The sequence below is a fragment of the Gymnoscopelus microlampas genome, assembly GCF_963454915.1.
Source record: "Gymnoscopelus microlampas genome assembly, chromosome: 9".
Taxonomy (NCBI): Eukaryota; Metazoa; Chordata; class Actinopteri; order Myctophiformes; family Myctophidae; genus Gymnoscopelus; species Gymnoscopelus microlampas.
This window is the reverse complement of record NC_139946.1, coordinates 42,505,878-42,520,476: the sequence shown is the minus strand read 5'-3', so window position 1 is coordinate 42,520,476 and position 14,599 is coordinate 42,505,878. Positions and strand designations below refer to the sequence as shown.

General features: G+C 39.7%; 1 protein-coding gene and 1 long non-coding RNA gene across 3 annotated transcripts in view; one reads left to right on the top strand and one right to left on the bottom strand.

Annotated features, from left to right (window-relative positions):
* Positions 1-14,599, top strand: part of LOC311051858 — a 255,015-nt gene that overhangs the window by 222,003 nt on the left and 18,413 nt on the right. The window lies entirely within an intron of this gene.
* LOC311051763 (cytochrome P450 3A56-like) lies at positions 380-12,915 on the bottom strand. Of its 2 annotated transcripts, XM_084066398.1 has the most exons (14): positions 12,782-12,915; positions 11,930-11,975; positions 11,059-11,158; positions 9,705-9,757; positions 8,575-8,674; positions 8,141-8,260; positions 7,202-7,287; positions 6,353-6,501; positions 5,540-5,664; positions 4,082-4,157; positions 3,724-3,884; positions 2,850-3,076; positions 2,405-2,567; positions 380-1,836 (listed from the first exon to the last, which is right to left on the bottom strand). In XM_084066398.1, exons 3-14 carry the CDS (start codon positions 11,065-11,067, stop codon positions 1,759-1,761), a joined length of 1,347 nt encoding a protein of 448 aa, XP_083922524.1. In that variant the 5' UTR covers positions 11,068-11,158; positions 11,930-11,975; positions 12,782-12,915; the 3' UTR covers positions 380-1,758. The 2 variants fall into 2 exon arrangements, with proteins under 2 accessions (XP_083922524.1, XP_083922523.1); XM_084066397.1 differs by lacking the exon at positions 12,782-12,915 and having other exon boundaries at positions 11,930-12,060.

The following is a 14,599-nucleotide window of genomic DNA, read 5'->3' as shown; positions in this document are numbered from 1 at the left end:
CCCTAATCCGCGAAATCCGCGGAAAAAATCGCGCGCGCGCGCAGCGCGCGTGCATGTGCCCGTTGCCTGCGGGGCTAAGCCCCCGACCTAGTAGAGACCTAGCGACGCGTCTGTCTGCCACTGACTTGAAAAAACTGCTAATTAACAATAATGCATTGCACCTGTACTGACCTACTGAACCGGGGAATATACCATTTGTCAAGATAGGGGGAATACAAGTGTTGAGGAGAATATAATATAAGCTTGTGAAAGCCATTTGTAGTTATTTTACAGTAATTTAATAACAGAATAATCAACGCTGATAGACATAGAGACATTCATGTTTTATAAAGAACATTTTATTCTTTCCATTAGCCACATACCCAGACTGACTCTCTTATATAGGTGGGTCCCTATTACCTGGCTAGCTCATACCATTCCCCAGGTACCTCCAAAATATTCCCACACCTATAAACACACAATACATTTTACTTAAAACATTGCCCCATGTATATGCACCCTCAATACATATTTTCAGTTACCACTGAGCCTACTAAATATGCACACCCCACATACATGGTTAAATTAATTACAGTCGACGCCAATCTCCCCTCTATCCACTTCCCACTTGGTATCACCCTCCCGGAACTAATAAATAGGGTGCGTGTTCCTGGAGGAAACTCCTTGACCCGAACACCACACTGGGAAGGGAGTGAGAACAGACAGAGGTACGTTTAGACATCAGAGATTCACATTGCCTTTACAATCCTCTTCACCAGTCTAACCATTATACTTGTCAATTAAAAAAGTATGCTACTACTGTGGAGTCCTACTAATGTGCCCTATCTGTTCATTCGTAGGTGTATAAAGAGATCGGCACGTCCGCACCTTCAGAGTGAAATACCATATATACCATAACGTCAATAAATGCATTTGTTACAATCGGTGTCTTTATTTCCCTATACAATACCTATGCAGAGCTGTGTTTAAATATTAATTAGGTCTAGTAACGGCGACCCGTCGTTACAACGCTGTCATCAACATGGCGTCATAGACTGGCTTGGACTCCATATTTGATCATGCCTGACATGAACTCCACATATGGGCATTGGTCCAATGGAGCTAGAGATAAACTGTTCACAGACACACAGAAGGATGAGAATTTGCCTGATTTAACTACAGGAAATTCTGGGAAATCTAGAGCTTAATATCGGACAGACAATGACAATAAACAGGACACATTGCCTGCAATACTGGATTTTGGTGGGATGTATTGTCGGTATAAGAGTGGAAATGAATGTCACAGGTACAAATTATTTTATCAAAGGGAAGCATATAGATAGAACACAATAAAGGGCCCAAATGGATCTCTGCGGAACATCACATGGGATGATAGAAGCGTTACTGTACCAAAATGTCCACCAGTGTCCAATTATGAAGTATTTTAATACTTGACTTTATAAGTTATATTTCATTTTATAGGACTTCGTAAGTATAATTATTATAGGTTTCATAATATGCTATGATTGTAATAAAGCATTATGAGCATTTAAGAGTGCTTAAAACTATAATTACACAGATTTATAAGCAGATTATAATGCATTATAAGTATGTTTAAAAAATTATAGAGATGGAATGCATAGCAAGTGTTACCAGCGGAAATCATAAAACATAAGTGGAAAAACAAAATGTGTGGAGGTACTGTACTAAGTTGGCCTACTGGTAGTGTGCATCATTAAACATATTTGTAGATGCCCCGAGAACAGTAACTGCTTCTCCTTAGATACCGTTTCTCGGAACAAACTTCAGTTGGATTGGCTTAACTGGCTGGAACATATTGTTAAACTCCAAGGGAATCTGAAAGAAGAACATGGAGTTAAAATCAGAACCAAGAGAGTGTGCAGCTTTTCATTCCAAACACATAATTACATCAGCTGGTCTGGTTTCACTTTAGTGAAATCAGTAGGTATAGTTTGTATTCCTACTAAAACCTGCATATTCTAAGCCTAAGCCAGTGGTTTTCAACCTTTTTCATGCCAAGGACCCCTAAATTGATATACATTTGGCTGAAAAATCTGAAAATGTTGTGCCAGGGACCCCCAGAAGCAAAGATTTGAGTTAAAAATGTTCGCTTAAAAAAATGTATATATTCAAAGATATGCACATATTTTCAAGATTTTTCAAAAATAGCAGATATACAAGCTCATAGCGCGGCACTCGGTGCCGCGCTATGAGCTTGTATATCTGCTATTTTTTAAAAGCCAAAGCTAAGTGGTTAAAATTATTGTGACGCTATGTTAACTAATTTTGCTGGGGACCACCTGGTACCCCCTCAAGGACCACTGGTTGAGAACCACTGCTCTAAGCCATACAGTATGTGGTAAAGTTGAATGAAATGTGCATTTGAGTGCAATCATAAGCTCACTATTGTGTCTTTGCAGGTCTCCACAATGTAAGTCTGCAGGAGACGTACAAGCACCATCTTCATGGTCAGGACAGCAAAGCGCATCCCAACACAATTACGAGGACCGATTCCAAATGGCACATAGACGTATGGGTTTATATTGTGCTTGTTTTCTTTACTGAACCTGCAAAAGCAAAAAAACACACATACTAAACGAACTGTTCATGTTAAAATACTATTCAGAGTAACTGAATTCAGGCAAAAATGAGGAACAACCGTGATCCGCACATATCAGGGATTTACACACCCCTTTCCTTTGTGAATTGCACGTTGGTTTTTGCTTAGAGAGAATACACCCTCCTTTAGTCACTTTATTTACACTTTATTTACGACCAGCTTAGTGAATCGGGCCCAATATCCTTCTCTTTTTAGATGAATCCTTGACACAAAAAAAGCAGGCTGATACCTTTCCGGTTGGAAGAGCTCGGGGTCGTTCCAGTACTGTGGGTCCTTGTGTAACACCAACACAGGGATCGCCACCAGGGTGTTCTCAGGGATGGTGATGCCATTGACTTGGACGGCTGTTTTGCAAGCCCTCTCCAGCCGAGGCGCGGTAGGAAGCAAACGCATGGACTCACAAATGACCTGATCCAGGTACTGTAGGTCCATCAAACCCTCATATGAAAAAGGAGCCTGGAGCCAAAAGGTAGATTTAATAAATGAGCAGACAGGAGATGTACCGTATGTGATGAACACTGATGTTCTTGAAATGCATACATTAATGCCATTGACAGCTTTCATCGTGTGCTGTGAACTGGCAGAGATTCAAATAAAAAAGGATTACCGGTAGTTCACCCAGAAATGAAAATTAATCTTCTCACCCTCATGCCAGTTGTAATACAGGTGTTTCTTTGTCCACATCGGGCCAGAACTACAGCAGATTCTCAGAAAGGAACTGAAGTCAACAGTGACCAGTTCTTTTGAGTTGCCAAATAGGGCAAAACATTTCCATAAAACCTTTTTGAAAATGCATGTGCACCCAAACCTTAGACATTTAAACGTAGAGAAGTGTGGGGAACTTTACATTCTGAAGTAGAGCATAAATGCTGTAAGTATAGTTATTTTTATAAAATAACTATGTACCATTAACTTCACTTATTTTAGAGACTCCGCTTTTTGCGCTGGCAAACTCCCTTTGTAATGTAGAGAAAGAAACTTCATCTGTGTAACTGGTATGAGAGTGAGTGGATAGTGAATTCATATTTTTGGGAGAACTATCCAGTTACACTTGAGGAAGCTGACACAGAATGTCAAATATTTACAACACAAGATTTAATTACATCTTTTGGGACATTGGCATCTATTTCTTCCTGCAAGGTCCGCATTACGTCAGGGTTGATAGCCAGGTTATAAAGGATGAAGCTCAGAGTGGTACTGGTGGTATCATAACCACCAAAGATGAAAATAAACGACTGGGAGAGGATCTCAGTTTCAGTTAACCCTGTAGCAAAATAAAAAAAACTTTACCAAAAACACACACATACAATGTATCCATAGAGTATTCACATACTGGGCTTGGTGGCATACTAAAAAGGCAAGGCTTTTTTTCGTATTTTTGAAGAGGTTAGAATGACTCAATTTAATCCATTTAAATGTGGCGGAAGAAAATAAATGTCATTGAAAAATATACCATCATACCTTTGCTCGGCTGATCGTTCTTTAGTGCCGTCTCTGATATCTCATTCTGAATCATCAGCTGTAGGAAGTCTCGACTCTGGACAACAAATAAAAATGCTTACATTGATGTATATGTCCTGATGAAGATCTGAATAGATCGAAACGCAATAAAAACCAGTGTGCAGACTTTATTTTTTATGATTGTGCTTGTCTTGCACCTGGGCCACGCATGTGTGTGCACTACTTTCTTCATACATCCTTACATCCCCTTGTACCAAAAATGACTTATCCACAAAAAATGTTTAGCAGCTCTTAATTGCTATATGATTTTCTTTTTAACAAGGTTAAAAATTGTCTATTGGCGCAGTGGTAAAGTCCCTGCCCACCACCACGGAGGTTGTGGGTTCTAACCCACCGTTGACGGAATTGTCAATCCATGCGATTTCACTGTGTTCTGTGAGATCAGGCTGGTAGGTGAGTCAGTAGGATACGACAGCAGTGACAACACACAGAAATGTGTGTGGGGAGGAATCAATTGGCATAACGACTAAATTGGGGAGAAAAATAATTGACTACTCTACCTTAAAAAATAAAATGAAATGGTCTATAAAGAGCAAACTGCCAATATGCTCCCACTGTTTATTGCAAGTTCAAAGTTTTGATCACACCTTGACCTTCACCTGATGGAAGATGACGAAATGTAATAAACAGTGGGAGTGGAACAGTGGCGCAACAAGCCAACACTGGGCGGAGTGGTCAACGTGCTGCTAGCAACTGGGCTCTGCCAAAATTCTACTACTGCATCTCTGTATACAGTATTATTTATTATTTTATGGCACGGGTGGCTAGGCCTGTCACAATTATTATTAAATAATAGCGTAATCGCAATTATTGAGATAATCGCAATTCTTTAGTCAATCGTTTCAGCTATTTCCGCTATTTTATACCTTTTTTTTAAGTATAAAATGTATTAATATGTCAGTAATTTCTTTGTAAATTTCAGTTATTTGTCATATCTACCCTGTGTATTTTTTTATTACGAGGCAAACATATTCATATGTTCAATGCCAAAAACACAATTAAATCGTTAATCCCAATTATTAGTGTGACAATTAATCGCCAACTTAAATTTGGAATCGTGACAGCCCTACGGGTGGCCCCTAAATGTCACGGGGCCCCAACGCAACTGCGTGGTAGTTAAACCCCTGGAGTGGACTTTGTTTTCTATATGTTTTTGCTGTACCTGAACACTAGAGTGGATGTGCATGCACTACGTTTCTTATCTATAATAACCCTTTAAGAGCACCCATCCATTAGTCACCTTATCAGTTTTTGTCAGAGCGAAGTGGAATCTAATCTTTTTGCATACCAGCTCTAATAAATATTTTGAATAAACTTTCTTAAGTCATTTCATTAAATGGGTGTTTTTTGTAAGTTTTTTACCCAAAGGTCATTTGCAAGTAAATTAATGAGGCTTACAGAGTCATCTGCGTGATGCTGGCCTTTAAATCTCTTGATGACATTCAAGCAGAAGTCCACGCTTTCTTTCGGGAACATTGAAACACCCAACAGCTTCAAAAGATGTGATGAGAAGGGGACAAACACTGAAAATAGAAATCAATGGTTATAAGGAGCTTAGCTTTTGCTTCTGTGCTGTGATTGAGGCCATGCATTAATGGTTTCATGACATTCAGTTTTACAACACATTAAAAGTCTTTGTCATGGTCCTTCAAACGTGCGGGTGTCGCTGTTGAGGGATTTTGCTTATCAATCATCACCTCTGCTCCCCCCCCCCTCCCCAAAGGAAAGGATAGGGGAGGGGAGGGGCGAGGAGGAGAGTGAGCGGGATTAATGGCCTGTGACTTCGCTATCCAAGGGCCAATCTCAGATTACTTTTCAGCCTAATTATTCAGAAAACCCCAGACCACAGAAAATCCACTGAATGTTCAAAGTTCAGTTTTTTTGGGTGTAATTGAGGTCATAAACCCCCCCAAAAAACATATATATAAAAAAAAAAAATGAATGTCATAGAACCTTTAAGAGATTCCATTCCCTCTCATTGTAGGTCTGTGAATGTATGTGTCATACTTTTGACACATAAATGAACACCAACAAAGCAGCTTCTGTCAATATAAACGACTACATTTTGTGTATATAATGTACACACAAGAATGTAACAAAATATGCTTCATAGACTGCTCTTACTTTCATTGTTACGGCTTGTCAAAGACATAATTCACTATTGATGCTATTGTGTAATTTGAAAATGTACCAACAGATCAGACTACATACTGATGAGAAAAACGAGCCATAGTCTCCCGCTTATGTTCACAACGTTCTTGACATGACTGGCAAGAGGGTCATCTGGGTTGTTGACAGAGTTCGTATCCACACCAAACGACGCGCTGGTCACAACATCTAAACTGTAGGGTGCCACAAACCTAACACAAAACAGAGGTTTTATTTTTGTTATGATTTATATATTTTGTTTGAACACATAACACCACAAACACATTTCCCCGAGACATAGCATAAACATGACATAAGACAAAAGACATAAACCACATACTACAAAAACAGAGTCAGTCTCAGTCAATTTGTTAGAACACAACAGACAACTTTAGGCCTGTCACAATCATTGCATAATCATTTATTCAATTAAAATATTTTTTTAGATAATCACAATTATTTTTGCATAATCATATTACATTATCATTTATTCAATTAATCAATTATTTGAGATAATCACAATTATTTTGCATGATCATTCCCAAGTTGAAAAATAGTCTATTTTTTTTACGGAAATAACAGAAGTTCACAACGCGTCGCAATGCAACACGTTGTAAGCTTGTAGATCGGCTGTTTCCACCATTTTTATTTTGAAAATATAAAGTTATTAAAAATGTCAGTATTTTCTTTGTATATTTAAGTTATCTGTCATATCTGCCATGTGGATTTTTTCTTTACGAAGCGTAAAAGGCTAACAGAAATGTAATTATTGTCTATATGTTCCAATGTTCATTGGATACAATTAAATCATTAATCACAATTATTTGCATGGCAATTAATCATCAAGTAAAACTCTATTATACACACAAGGCGACTGGGTGCACTTGTAGGTTATACTGCTTGAAAACATACCTTTTAATGTCAACAGATTCATCCAAATTGGTTTTCCCTAGAGTCTCAACGAGTCTGTCTGCAAACTGCTGTACATTAGGGAACACCTTAACGATAGGAAAAAACAAAACAAATCAACAAACCATTATGTATTTGTATACATGATATATACCCCACAATTGTACAAATGGTTTGCTTGTTTTTGCGTTCATTCCAATACACAAAGAGAGAAATTAAGCTGACACACACACACACACACACACACACACACACACACACACACACACACACACACACACACACACACACACACACACACACACACACACACACACACACACACACACACACACACACACACACACACACACACACACACACACACACTTGTGGTACTTCAGCTTTCTCTGATTGTTCAGCAAACCGTTGTATTGCCTTTGTGGTTGTAAGTTATCAGCACAATGGGGTTAAAATAGTAAATAAAGCTTCAGTAAGTGATAAATATAGATTATTATAGATTCATGGTTCCCTGAGCTCATCAGTCCAAGCCAAAAATGAGGATATTATTTTCCAGCATGTATCTTGGTTCCTTTGGACCTGGATAACCGTGCCTAAACACATTTGTGTCTGTCCGTGCCTTATTTAAGTACCTGGGGCAAATAAACAGCATGTGATCAAATGTCTTGTATATTACACAAATAGCTGTGTTAGAGGGGAACTTGCCAATATTTAACGTGAACACGTCTCGTGTGTGAAAACATGATTAACATTTCCCAATGCGTTCTGTGGGGCAAGAGTTCACTTGGCACTCTCACCACTGAATATTCACAGCCAACATAATGTGATTATGAATTATGTAAGCTGGCAGGAAAAGGTCCCCTTTAAGATTAGTCAATTTGTGAATGACAATTGACACATATGCCATTTCACTACAGTCATATTAGGACCAAAATATATTACCTGTCTTAGCCTTCCACTAGTGAAAGATGGAGATACAGTACTCCGAATTCTCTTCCACCTTTCATCTTTAACCACTGACATTCCATCTGCCATGGGCCCCATAAAGTCTTTGTCCAGGTCCTGTGAACATGAGCATACTGTGACTAGCGCCACATGTGTCTATGAATGCATCCTATTCTCATGCCAATCGTACTACTGTGATGGAGAGACAGCAAAGAGGGCATAGATGGGGGAGATCAGTTTGTTACACCCCATGGACCACAACCCTGTGTTTGGTAAACAAAAAAGCACTTCTGAACTTATGGAGTTATGAAGTTCAACTATACTATTAGCTCAACAATACCATGACCTGAGCACACATACAACCACTGGTTTCAAATAATATCTGAATGGCAGAAGTGTTGCATGAATATGATACTGTGTAGCCATCTCACCCTGCGGTTGGTAAACACGGAGTAGCATTCCTTCACGAAGATAGTTTTAATCATCTCAGGATCTGCCACCATCACCGTCGGTATGCGTCCTTCAAATGTCCTACACATGAACACCATGATATCACAGTATGAAGAAAAAAATCAGTTCTTAGGAAATTTAACAAGACATGACTCAGTCATTTATACCAGCTTGCTTTCTTTTTCTCTCTGTGTGTGTGTGTTGCCGTGTATGCCTGGCGTGTTTTCATAGAGGCGAGAGGCGTGTCTAGTACCATAGCTTGGGAGGACGAGACCGCCCGTTCAGAGTATGGGAAAGTATCCCCATTGTCTTAAAGGACAGCCAGTGATTGAAAACATGTCGCGAATATGTCAAACACATGGATGACTAGTAGGTCAGTCTCTTCTTAGACCAGCTTGCAAGCTGGTAAAAAATAGACATGCAATGATGCAAACAGAAAATTATTTTGGGGGTGTGGCTTCTTATCCTTTCTCAGCACCAAATAGAAGATGAGGTCTGTCTGTCATGTTCAGCTGACATGGCCCTTGTGCCTGGAGCTCTGTGATGCCTGACACTTGTAGCTTTTGCCCTCTACAAAAGCTACAGAATAAGGTTGAGCTGCTACAAAAGCTACAGAATAAGGTTGAGCTGGCTTCAACTTTTTTCCTCTCTTTCAGGTAAGCTTCACACGCAATAATCGCAGGCGCAAGCTGGCAGGTTAACCCCAGCCACAATAAAATGAATGAAACGAATACCAGAACGCTCGCCCCAGAACACGCTCGCCCGCGGCAAATCCGGCGACCGGAACGGCACCAGTAATTTCCTAAACGTAACCTCAGTAAACAATGCCTAACCCTAACCGTATTCCTACACGTAACCTCAGTAACCGTATTCCTACACGTAACATCAGTCAAACGGTGCCAAAACCCTATTCCTAATCTTAACCTCCTAAATCCTAACCTTATTTCTAACCTTATCCTCAGTAAAACAAATACAAGAATATATATATATATATATATATATATATATAAAACATGATTTACTGTATTCTCTTGCAGAATTATCTGGCATAATTATGTAGTTCTTGTGGAGTTTCTTAGTTCTTATTCATACAAACAGATGATGAACTTACCCCCACACATTCCCATACTTTCTATAGCATTCACGGTCAAAACCCTCAAAGCCCTGCAACATTTCAGGAACAATAGTATTAGTATTACAGAGAATTCAGAAATGTCAAGAAGGAAAAAGTAACCAAAACATTGTAACACGGTGACAATGGTGATAGCATTATTAGCCTACTATGACAATCAAAAAACATAAGAGTTCAGAATAGAATACTAATTGTGTTTGTGGTCATTGAATGATGAACTTGATAATAATAGTAGTAGTAATAATTATAATAATACGAATAATGATTAATATTCAACATTTCATGCCAAAAGGCCATTTTAAAAAGCTTGAACCTTTAGTAATTCGACCTAACTGGAAAGGTCACATTACCATTATGTAACCTGATAGAAGTAGGCCAAAGTCACCTCTGTTCACACTTGAGCACAGTAAAACATGCATTTGGCGACCTCTGGAGTGGAATAATTCTATCAATGAGCTTTATTGGCATGAGAAAACATACGTTTACATTGCCAAAGCAAGCGTCAAAATATAATAAAAACAGTTGAAAATGGGGAAAGTATATACAGTTGGAGGGGGTACAGCATTGTGTAAACAGAACTATGTCACATCATTGCGTCATTATATATACATGTTATATATACAGGGTGGTATAAAGCTTTTTGGAACAAATAGCAGGAATCTTTTGCGGTCACTTTGGGACAAAGAGCAGCATTTTTTTTCTCTCAAAACTATTTAAATAGTATACAAATAAGGCCACAGATTTAAAATTAATTTAAAGGTAGGAGCTCTGTTTACAGTATATGTGCAGATTCTCTGCAGAAGGTCTAGAGCAGTGGTTCTCAGCTTTTTCAGGCCGTGACCCCCCAAAATAATCATATTTGAACTGGGGACCCCCCACCCTCCTCAATTAGTACTTGTAATTGAGGAGTTGAGGATTACATTTAGTTTGACTCTGTTCCACAGATAAATATTGTGCAAATAGCAGATCTACAAGCTCACAGCGCCTTGCGTTGCGAGGCGTTGTGAGCTTGTAGATCGGCTGTTTTCACAATATTGATCTCTTTCTTTTTTATTTGACAATTTGGTCAATGTTTGACCAGTTTGTATAGTGTTGCTTTTTATATGCAGTAATGTTTGTGTTTTTTGTATTAAACAGGTCTTAAAAGTCCTTGAATTGTCACTTCACTGTCCCCCCCCCCCCTTCCCCCCCATATCATGTGGGGACCCCCCGACCCACAGGTTGAGAAACAGTGGTCTAGAGGTCTACTCGGTACAGATAGTGCAGGACACTCAATTGCAACATGGCTTACACACAGCCAGGCTGCACTGTTGCTTGGATGGAGAGCACTTACTTTAGTCATGGTGTATGACAAGGTTCCAATGAAAGGCAGGGGCTTCGGTCCTTGAATCCCCAGCTTCTTGTAAAAGCCATAGTATGGCCAAAGACCATATCTAGGTGACACAAAAGCAGGACACCCATACTTATTGTTGCACAATCACATTGTATGGTCAGGTGCGGCATCACCATAAGATTGTGCAACAGTTATGATTGTTATGATTGAGGAAATGTAGAGTAAATGTAGAGCTGTTGAGCTGCATAGTTGTTGTCACTATTATTTATAATAGTCCTGATTGTGCATGATTTATAAAACTCCTGCTGTTCGACCATCGTAGCCAGTGGTGGAAAGTAACTAAGTATAGTACTGTACTTATTTACAATTATGAGTTTTTTATTCTTCTTCTTTTTAAAAAAAACTTTTACTGGAGTGTTTCCAATTTTCAATACTTTTACTTCTACTCCACTACATCTCAGAGGCAAATATTGTACTTTTACTCCACAACAATTCTTTGAAAACTTTACTTAATTTGCAGATATAAATTATTACATTATAAAAAACATACATGATGCACAGGCTGTCTGTTTAACTTAACACAATGATATCATAATGATACTTCTACTGTTTGAAATGAGGGAAAGAATGTTGAGCCTAGGTGTAGGCTACTTGTCTTTAAATATGTAGAAAATAGTTGTCACAACGTTCTAGTTCTGTCTGCACTAATGGTGCATCATTTCGAACGTGACCTGTCCATAAGGCACAAAAAAAGGTTTAAGGACACATTCAGACATGGATATGGCAGCTGGCCAACTGCGCAACTTGGGGAATGCAACACAACAGTCCAAGTAAAGGCAGAAAGAAGGATTGATTCATATTTCATACTCACAATAACAGCAGAGTGAACAACAGAACAAGGAGGGTCCACGTAGTCGCTGAAAACAACGGCAAGGCAAACATTCCGATCATATTGTTAGTCTTTCGCCTGCTTGCTTCTATGTCTCTAAACTAAAAACAACAATTACAAACAACGTAATTTAATCAATCACCCACAGGCTGGGAGGAGCAAAGATCAGTGAGGAAGTAGGAACTAACTATGGGCTCAACGTCAGTCTCAAGTTTAGCCCTGAAACATGACTGTCATAGCCTACCATGACAAGCGTCATGTTAACCATGGCTAGTCTCAAGTTCAAAGCCTACTAGAACAGGGGTCTTCAACGTTTTCAGCCCAAGGACCCCCTAGCTGAGAGAGAGATGAAGCAGGGACCCCCTCTATATTGTATAAAATTATGTTTCAGATTCAACTTTTTTTTGAGTACACATCTGCTCTTTTTTCCCCTCTACACCTATACCTCTTTGCCAAAAATAGCCGATCTACAAATAAGCTCACAACGCCTTGCAGTGTGAGCTTGTAGATCTGCTATTTCTGGCTAAAGTACTCGGAATAATTATTTATGGTTCAAGTGGTTAATGTAAAAAGAAAAACACAAAAAATCACACAAATATTTGGCGGACCCCCTATAGTAGCTCTGAGGACCCCCTGTTGAAGACCCCTGCACTAGAATGTTCATTGACAGATAGTCAGTGTTAAATTGTGCTAGAGTAGGACTGAGTCTGGTTATATTATACCTCTATGGTCTGGGTAGCCTTAGATCAAGACTCTCGTAGATTTGATCGATTTTGACTTATTTAAGCCCGTAGTTCTTCAAACATGTACGAATACAAAATATGAGGTGCTTACCCGCTTGCCCCAAATGTTAACTCGGTGTCCGTTGTATTTGTGCAATGTGTTAACCCATATTTTTCAATAAAGAAGTGTTTTAATCCCGTCTGTGGCCGATTCTGTTGGAAGTTCCCAATGGGCGGTAGTCACGGGGCGCATCCGGTGAAAGCCGGAATTACACTCAATGTAAAAATGAAGCGAACGAGTGGGGAAACCATACACCCTCCTGTACGGTAGGTGGCGCAAAGCCTCTACAGCAGCTCTGCAGTTGTCTCACAAGTAGTGTTGCCATGTCTTGATTGATTGATTGATTGATGTACTTTATTTAGTAAGACATGAGAACAGTACATGACAGTACATAACAGTACATGGAAGTACAAATTCGCAATACAAGGTCTACTAAACTGGATAGCTCAGTTAAGCACGTAGCTTGTTTAAGATGAGATCCCCATGCACACAAATCATGTTGACATATAAGAGACAGACAGATATACACACTACTATACAGAATGTCATACAATCAGTTTACAGGTTACTGGTATGAAGGGTGAAAAATATGTACAAAAAAGAAAGAGAGGGGGGGGGGGGGGGGGGGTTAGGTTAGGACATGGGGTAGGTTAGGACTTGGACAGGGGCCATTTTTGAATTGCAGCCTCCTGAAGGTGTATCTTTAGGGCATTTTTGAAAGTGAGTAGGGTTTTGCACTCCTTTACTCCTTTTGGTAGGGCATTCCACATTTTAGATGAATAGCATGAGAAAGAGTTCATTCCCTTTGTTGTGCCAAATCTGGGTTGAACATGGTTTGTGGAGCTGCCTCTGGTGTTATGATCATAGACTTGATTTACATTTTGGAAGTATTTTGACAAATACAGGGGGATCCCAATGTTGTGGTGTATCTTGAAGACCAGGCCCATAGCAAGTTGCTGTACTCTGTCCTCAACCCTAAGCCATCCAAGCCTAGCAAAATGATCAGGGGTTAGATGGGTTTTGTAATTGAGGCCAAGAAGTAGCCTTACAAGTTTGTTTTGGGATGTTTGGAGCCTTGTTTTTAGGGCCTTGGAGGTGTTGTGATACCATGAAGTGCATGCATAATCATAATGACCTTGTATGAGGGCCCCTATAAGAATCTTCAGAGTATTCTTACTGACTTTACGAACAAGCCTCCACATCCTCCGTGTTATTTTGTGGACCTTTTTGATCGTCTTTTCAGCGTTTTTGTCACCTGAGAGGTTTGCCTCCAAGATGGAACCCAGGTAGGTAATTTCCTCCTTTCTTGTGATAACATTTTCACCCACTTTGATCGTGAAACTCTCAGCCTTTCTAAGGTTAGGGTTGGACCCAAAGAGGATGGATTCAGTTTTACCCAGGTGTAATGAGAGTTTGTTGTCGGAGAGCCAGATGCAGATCTTGTTGAGTTCAGTGCTGAGAGTTTTCTCAACCTGCAGCCTGTCCCTGTCCGAGACCAGCAGAGCCGAGTCATCTGCGAACAGGAACAGTTTGCAGTCGCAAGCTGAGGACATATCATTCACATATATCAGGAACAGTAGTGGTCCTAGTATGCTTCCTTGAGGAACACCACAAGTCACTGGGAGAGGAGGGGACTGGGTGCCGTTTACTTCCACCACTTGCTCCCTCCCCTCCAGGTAGGATCTCATCCAGTTCACCGACGTGTCATCAAAGCCTATTGCTTTGAGCTTATTGATCATAATTGGGTGATTAACGGTGTCAAAAGCCTTCTGGAGGTCCAGCATGACCATGCCGCAATATTTGCCCTTGTCGACATCTTGTTTGATAGAGTCGTTCAAATAGAGAAGGCATGTGTCAATAGAGAAGGCA